This window comes from Tetrahymena thermophila, assembly GCF_000189635.1.
Source record: "Tetrahymena thermophila SB210 genomic scaffold scf_8253910, whole genome shotgun sequence".
In the NCBI taxonomy this organism is placed as follows: domain Eukaryota; phylum Ciliophora; class Oligohymenophorea; order Hymenostomatida; family Tetrahymenidae; genus Tetrahymena; species Tetrahymena thermophila.
In genome coordinates this window covers 1-8,559 of record NW_002475973.1, presented here as the reverse complement: position 1 = coordinate 8,559, position 8,559 = coordinate 1, and the positions used below count along the sequence as shown (strand labels likewise).

At 18.8% G+C, this 8,559-nt stretch overlaps 2 protein-coding genes across 2 annotated transcripts; both read right to left on the bottom strand. All coding sequences in view use genetic code 6, as the record gives it.

The window, feature by feature from the left end:
- Window positions 1–263: 263 nt before the first annotated feature.
- TTHERM_002653371 (hypothetical protein) lies at window positions 264–3,069 on the bottom strand (the record flags this gene model as incomplete). The annotated part of the gene is made up of 9 exons (XM_012800815.1): window positions 264–384; window positions 634–723; window positions 974–1,063; window positions 1,313–1,402; window positions 1,652–1,741; window positions 1,992–2,081; window positions 2,331–2,420; window positions 2,660–2,749; window positions 2,999–3,069. The coding sequence occupies 9 exons, from the start codon at window positions 3,067–3,069 to the stop codon at window positions 264–266; spliced, it is 822 nt and encodes a 273-aa protein (XP_012656269.1).
- Window positions 3,070–6,041: 2,972 nt separating this feature from the next.
- TTHERM_002653370 (oxalate/formate antiporter protein) lies at window positions 6,042–8,402 on the bottom strand (the record flags this gene model as incomplete). The annotated part of the gene is made up of 7 exons (XM_012800814.1): window positions 6,042–6,120; window positions 6,371–6,460; window positions 6,698–6,787; window positions 7,038–7,127; window positions 7,378–7,467; window positions 8,257–8,306; window positions 8,364–8,402. The coding sequence occupies 7 exons, from the start codon at window positions 8,400–8,402 to the stop codon at window positions 6,042–6,044; spliced, it is 528 nt and encodes a 175-aa protein (XP_012656268.1).
- Window positions 8,403–8,559: the final 157 nt, after the last annotated feature.

Here is an 8,559-nt window from a genome sequence, read left to right as displayed (position 1 = left end):
CACTAATCTTTATGATTTAAGACACTTGCCTTTTACTTTGAATTTTTATGAAAATTCCATTGGAGCTAAAAATTTTAAAATAAATCTGTGTAAATTTTAAATAAATATCAAAATAGAATAAACTTTTAAATTATAAATTATTCTTTAAATTAATAAATAAAATAATATTAGTGCAATAAAAAAGATAAAAAATAAGTCAAATAAAAGCTATCAAATAAATTCAAAGAAATTTTTTTTTATATTCATTTTTATAGTTTAAAATATCACAATTAAAAACAAATAAACTATTTTTACCCAAGGCTAAGTTCCAAATTTGAGAGATTAATGCATTTTGCTAAAGCTGAATCTAAGCCTGATGCACCTTCATCACCAATTTAATTTCCACTTTTTAAATATTGAAGAAAAAATATATGATTAAATAGTTAATTAGAAGGAAAAAATGAAGAAAAATATGAAATAATAAAATTAATTAATAATAAAAACAAAAATTTAAAATAAATGATGAGATTAATTAACAAAGAAAAAACAAAACAGTAAGCACGATAAAAAGTAAAAGAAAAAAGAGCTTTATTGTTTTTAATTAGTTTTTATAATTAAAAATATCACAATCCAAAACAAATAAACTGTTTTTACTGAAGGTCAAGTGTCAAATTTGAGAGATTAATACATTTTGCTAAAGCTGAACCTAAGCCTGATGCACCTTCATCACCAATTTTATTGTTACTTTTTAAATATTGAAGAAAAAATATATCATTAAATAGTTAATTAGAAGGAAAAAATGAAGAAAAAATATGAAATAATAAAATTAATTAATAATAAAAACAAAAGTTTAAAATAAATGATGAACTTAATTAACAAAGAAAAAACAAAACAGCAAGCACGATAAAAAGAAAAAGAAAAAAGAGCTTTATTGTTTTTAATTAGTTTTTATAATTAAAAATATCACAATCCCAAACAAATAAACTATTTTTACCCAAGGCTAAGTTCCAAATTTGAGAGATTAATGCATTTTGCTAAAGCTGAACCTAAGCCTGATGCACCTTCATCACCAATTTAATTGCAACTTTTTAAATATTGAAGAAAAAATATATGATTAAATAGTTAATTAGAAGGAAAAAATGAAGAAAAAATATGAAATAATAAAATTAATTAATAATAAAAGCAAATGTATAAAATAAATGATGAACTTAATTAACAAAGAAAAAACAAAACAGCAAGCACGATAAAAAGAAAAGAAAAAAGAGCTTTATTGTTTTTAATTAGTTTTTAAAATTAAAAATATCACTATCCAAAATAAATAAACTGTTTTTACCAAAGATTAAGTTTCAAATTTGAGAGATTTATGCATTTTGCTAAAGCTGAACCTAAGCCTGATGCACCTTCATCACCAATCTAATTGCTACTTTTTAAATTTTGAAGAAAAAATATATCATTAAATAGTTAATTAGAAGGAAAAAATGAAGAATATTATGAAATAATAAAATTAATTAATAATAAAAACAAAAATTTAAAATAAATGATGAGCTTAATTAACAAAGAAAAAACAAAACAGCAAGCACAATAAAAAGAAAAAGAAAAAAGAGCTTTATTGTTTTTAATTAATTTTTATAATTAAAAATATCACATTCCAAAACAAATAAACAGTTTTTACAGAAGGTCAAGTGTCAAATTTGAGAGATCAATGCATTTTGCTAAAGCTGAACCTAAGCCTGATGCGCCTTTATCACCAATTTAATTACACCTTTTTAAATATTGAAGAAAAAATATATGATTAAATAGTTAATTAGAAGGAAAAAATGAAGAAAAAATATGAAATAATAAAATTAGTTAATAATAAAAACAAAAGTTTAAAATAAATAATGAGCTTAGTTAACAAAGAAAAAACAAAACAGCAAGCACGATAAAAATAAAAAGAAAAAAGAGCTTTATTGTTTTTAATTAGTTTTTATAATTAAAAATATCACTATCCAAAACAAATAAACTGTTTTTACAAAAGGTTAAGTGTCAAATTTGAGAGATCAATGCATTTTGCTAAAGCTGAATATAAGCCTGATGCACCTTCATCACCAATTTCATTGTTACTTTTTAAATATTGAAGAAAAAATATATGATTAAATAGTTAATTAGAAGGAAAAAATGAAGAAAAAATATGAAATAATAAAATTAATTAATAATAAAAGCAAATGTATAAAATAAATGATGAGCCTAATTAACAAAGAAAAAACAAAACAGCAATCACGATAAAAATAAAAGAAAAAAGAGCTTTATTGTTTTTAATTAGTTTTTATAATTAAAAATATCACAATCCAAAACAAATAAACTGTTTTTACTTAAGGTAAAGTGTCAAATTTGAGAGATTAATGCATTTTGCTAAAGCTGAACCTAAGCCTGATACACCTTCATCACCAATTTAATTTTTACTTTTTAAATATTGAAGAAAAAATATATCATTAAATAGTTAATTAGAAGGAAAAAATGAAGAAAAAATATGAAATAATAAAATTAGTTAATAATAAAAACAAAAGTTTAAAATAAATAATGAACTTAATTAACAAAGAAAAAACAAAACAGCAATCACGATAAAAATAAAAAGAAAAAAGAGCTTTATTGTTTTTAATTAGTTTTTATAATTAAAAATATACAAATAAACTGTTTTTACCAAAGGTTAAGTGTCAAATTTGAGAGATTAATGCATTTTACTAAACCAGAACCTAAGCATGATGCACCTTCATCACCAATTTTATTGTTACTTTTTAAATATTGAAGAAAAAATATATCATTAAATAGTTAATTAGAAGGAAAAAATGAAGAAAAAATATGAAATAATAAAATTAATTAATAATAAAAACAAAAATTTAAAATAAATGATGAGCTTAATTAACAAAGAAAAAACAAAATAGCAATCACGATAAAAAGAAAAGAAAAAAGAGCTTTATTGTTTTTAATTAGTTTTTATAATTAAAAATATCACAATCCAAAACAAATAAACTGTTTTTACTGAAGGTTAAGTGTCAAATTTGAGAGATTAATGCATTTTGCTAAACCAGAACCTAAACCTGATGCACCCATAGCACCAATATAATTAATCCTTTTTAAATATTGAAGAAAAATATATGATTAAATAGTTAATTAGAAGGAAAAAATGAAGAAAAAATATGAAAAATTAAGATTAATTAGTAATAAAAGCAATTGTTTAAAATAAATGATGAGACTAATTAAAAAACAATGTACAAAAAAAAAACAAGCAGGATAAAAAGAAAAAGAAAAAAGAGCTTTATTGTTTTTAATTAGTTTTTATAATTAAAAATATCACAATCCAAAACAAATAAACTGTTTTTACTAAAGATTAAGTGTCAAATTTGAGAGATTAATGCAATTTGCTAAACCAGAACCTAAGTCTGATGCATCTTCATCATTAATTTAATCTTCACTTTTTAAATATTGAAGAAAAAATATATTATTTAATAGAGTAATTTGCCATACAAATTTACAAAAAGCGAGTTATACCAGTTCTTATATCTTATAAAATTAAAATTTAAAATATTTTTATTTGTTTTTTTCCATCCTAGGTTTTAAAAATTTATATTTTTCAAAAAAATGATATGTTATAAGAATATGTGGTATATATAATTTCAAATTTGACATTTTCTGAATTTAAAGATTTCTGTAAAAAGCTATTTTAAGATAATTTAGCTTTATATTAAATTATTAAGATATATGACATTTCGCCTTTTACAAATTAAAAAGTTGGCATTTCACTCTAGTTAATTAGGAGGGAAAAATGAAAAAAAAAATGAAATAATAAGATTAATTAATAATAAATAAAATTAACAAAGAATCAAAAAATAAGAAATTATAATAAAAAGAAAAAGGAAAACAAACCAAATAAATTAAAAGAGCTTTAATGTTTTAAATTAACTTTTATAATTAAAAATATTACAATGCAAATCAAATAAATTGCTTTTATTAAGAGTAAATTTTAATAGCAAAAAATGAAGAAAAAGTATCAAATAATAAAAAATGAATATTAAATAATTAATTAAAAATTGAAATGAAATGAAAATTAAGTTAAAATAGCAAAAAAATATTCTTTTAATAAAAATCATTATATAACGATGATAATTTCTATAATAAAAATTATTTATTTAAATAAATTGAAAATTAAATATACAAAAAATTTTAATAATAAAAAAAATAATATCTTTTAATTAAATATACTTGAGATCAATATGTAGAATCTAATGAGGTAAATTTGAAGACCTTAAAAACTTTTTTTATAAATTAAAATAAATTTAAAGGATATTAATATAAAAATTAATAATTACTTCTTCTAATCTATAATATTCTTTAATCTATTATATCATTTATTTATTTTTCAAAAATATTGAATAGCAATTTATTAAATTTGATTAATTTATTAATTAATTATAAATGGATAAAAAGAACAAATAAATATAATAATTAATTAATTATCAAATATAAATTTATAATTTGGTTTTATGAAGAGATATCACAGAAAAATTAATTTAACATTCACTATTTAAACTTAATATTTGTATTTAAAACAAACGCTTAAAAATATATATAGTAAGAATTAGAGATGGTCAGTTATTTATTTAGTCCTATTCGAAAAAATTCTAGTTGTTAATGTTCTTAAATTTTATAAGAATAACGTTTATAAGTAGATTTTTCTGTTTTAGTTTTGTAATTTTGGGAATATTTATAATATTTCTAATATAGCAAGATGCCATACAAAAATTTCATGGTTTGTATTCCACTTTTTATGAAATATATTTTTTTATTAATTTATTAAAAAATTTAATATATATATATATGTATTATAATATAATTATAATTAATAAATAATTTAATTTATTTTTATTTCAAAATAAATAATTTAAATCACAAAAATTAAATTAAAAAGTAAAATTTGATTTCTCCCTAAGGTTTTATTTAAATCATGGTATCTAATTAATTATGATAAATAAAAAAAGGATAGAAATATGATTCATGGATAATATTTAAGATAATATTATAACTGGCATATAAAAGCTTGGTATTTTTTTAATTTAATAAGATATATTAAACTAAAAGTTCCAAATTATTTTATCGTTTTTGGAGAATTCGGAGGGTTTGCTTAAGAGAATTTAATTTATTTAAGTAAATTTAATTTTTAAATTTTTTTATTTTTAATAAATAATTTATTTACTTACAAAAATATGAATGATATTTATAAATTTAAAATCAATAATAAAAACTATAAATCTATTTATATTTTAGGTTAAAAACACTTTTTAAAAATATTAAATAATAAAATGTATAATATTATTCAAACATTTTATATTGATTCATCCTTTTTTCACCAGCTGTTTATCATTAGAAATTTAAATTAAAGACAACTAATCTTTATGATTTAAGACACTTGCCTTTTACTTTGAATTTTTATGAAATTTTCATTGAGCTAAAAATTTTAAAATAAATCTGTGTAAATTTTAAATAAATATAAAAATAGAATAAACTTTTAAATTAAATTATTCTTTAAATTTATAAATAAAATAATATTAGTGCAATAAAAAAGATAAAAAAATAAATCAAATAAAAGCTATCAAATAAATTCAAAGAAATTTTTTTTATATTCATTTTTATAGTTTAAAATATCACAATTCAAAACAAATAAACTGTTTTTACTCAAGGTTAAGTGTCAAATTTGAGAGATTAATGCATTTTTCTAAAGCTGAACCTAAGCCTGATGCACCTTCCTCACCAATTTAATTGTAACTTTTTTAATATTGAAGAAAAAATATATCATTAAATAGTTAATTAGAAGGAAAAAATGAAGAAAAAATATGAAATAATAAAATTAATTAATAATAAAAACAAAAATTTAAAATAAGTGATGAGCTTAATTAACAAAGAAAAAACAAAACAGCAAGCACGATAAAAAGAAAAAGAAAAAAGAGCTTTATTGTTTTTAATTAGTTTTTATAATTAAAAATATCACAATCCAAAATAAATAAACTGTTTTTACCTAAGGTTAAGTGTCAAATTTGAGAGATTAATGCATTTTGCTAAAGCTGAACCTAAGCCTGATGCACCCATTCCTCACCAATTTAATTAAACCTTTTTAAATATTGAAGAAAAAATATATCATTAAATAGTTAATTAGAAGGGAAAAATGAAGAAAAAATATGAAATAATAAAATTAATTAATAATAAAAGCAAATGAATAAAATAAATGATGAGCTTAATTAACAAAGAAAAAACAAAACAGCAAGCACGATAAAAAGTAAAAGAAAAAAGAGCTTTATTGTTTTTAATTAGTTTTTATAATTAAAAATATCACAATCCAAAACAAATAAAGTATTTTTACTAAAGGTCAAGTGTCAAATTTGAGAGATTAATGCATTTTGCCAAAGCTGAACCTAAGCCTGATGCACCTTCATCACCAATTTAATTAGACCTTTTTAAATATTGAAGAAAAAATATATCATTAAATAGTTAATTAGAAGGAAAAAATGAAGAAAAAATATGAAATAATAAAATTAATTAATAATAAAAGCAAATGAATAAAATAAATGATGAGCTTAATTAACAAAGAAAAAACAAAACAGCAAGCACGATAAAAAGTAAAAGAAAAAAGAGCTTTATTGTTTTTAATTAGTTTTTATAAAATCCAAAACAAATAAACTGTTTTTACCTAAGGTCAAGTGTCAAATTTGAGAGATTAATGCATTTTGCTAAAGCTGAACCTAAGCCTGATGCACCCATTGCACCAATTTAATTGTAACTTTTTAAATATTGAAGAAAAAATATATCATTAAATAGTTAATTAGAAGGGAAAAATGAAGAAAAAATATGAAATAATAAAATTAATTAATAATAAAAGCAAATGAATAAAATAAATGATGAGCTTAATTAACAAAGAAAAAACAAAACAGCAAGCACGATAAAAAGTAAAAGAAAAAAGAGCTTTATTGTTTTTAATTAGTTTTTATAATTAAAAATATCACAATCCAAAACAAATAAACTGTTTTTACTAAAGGTAAAGTGTCAAATTTGAGAGATTAATGCATTTTGCTAAAGCTGAATCTAAGCCTGATGCACCCATTGCACCAATTAAATTAGACCTTTTTAAATATTGAAGAAAAAATATATCATTAAATAGTTAATTAGAAGGAAAAAATGAAGAAAAAATATGAAATAATAAAATTAATTAATAATAAAAGCAAATGAATAAAATAAATGATGAGCTTAATTAACAAAGAAAAAACAAAACTGCAAGCACGATAAAAAGTAAAAGAAAAAAGAGCTTTATTGTTTTTAATTAGTTTTTATAATTAAAAATATCACAATCCAAAACAAATAAACTGTTTTTACCTAAGGTCAAGTGTCAAATTTGAGAGATTAATGCATTTTGCCAAAGCTGAACCTAAGCCTGATGCACCTTCATCACCAATTTAATTGTAACTTTTTAAATATTGAAGAAAAAATATATCATTAAATAGAGTAAGTTGCCATACAAATTTACAAAAAGCGAGTTTAATATACCAGTTTTTATATTTTATAAAATTAAAATTAAAAATTTTTTTATGTGTTTTTTTTCTATCATAGGTTTTCAAAATTTATATTTTTAAAAAAAAATGATATGTTATAAGAATATGTGGTATATATAATTTCAAATTTGACATTTTCTGAATTCAAAGCTTTCAATTAACTCAAAAGTAAAGCTAATTTAAGCTAATTTAGCTTTATATCAAGTTATTAAGATATATTACATTTCGCCTTTTATAAATTAAAAAGGCGGCATTTCGCTCGTTAATTAGGAGGGAAAAATGAAATAATAAGATTAATTAATAATAAATAAAATTAACAAAGAATCAAAAAATAAGAAATTATAATAAAAAGAAAAAGGTAAACAAATCAAATAAATTAAAAGAGCTTTAATATTTTAAATTAACTTTTATAATTAAAAATATTAAAATGTAAATCAAATAAACTGCTTTTATTAAGTGTAAATTTTAATAGCAAAAAATGAAGAAAAAGTATCAAATAATACAAAATGAATAATAAATAATTAATTAAAAATTTAAATGAAAATTAAGTTAAAATAATAGCTAAAAAATTTTTGTTTTAATAAAAATCATTAAATAATAATGATAATTTCTATAATAAAAATTATTTATTTAAATAAATTGAAAATTAAATATACAAAAAATATTAATAATAATAAAAATAATATCTTTTAATTAAATATACTTGAGATCAATATGTAGAATCTAATGAGGTAAATGTGAAGACCTTAAAAACTTTTTTTATAAATTAAAATAAATTTAAAGGATATTAATATAAAAATTAATAATTACTTCTTGTAATGAGTTATATTTTTTAATCTATTATATCATTTATTTATTTTTCAAAAATATTGAATAGCAATTTATTAAATTTGATTAATTTATTAATTAATTATAAATGGATAAAAAGAACAAATAAATATAATAATGAATTAATTATCAAATATAAATTTATAATTTGGTTTTATGAAGAGATATCACAGAAAAA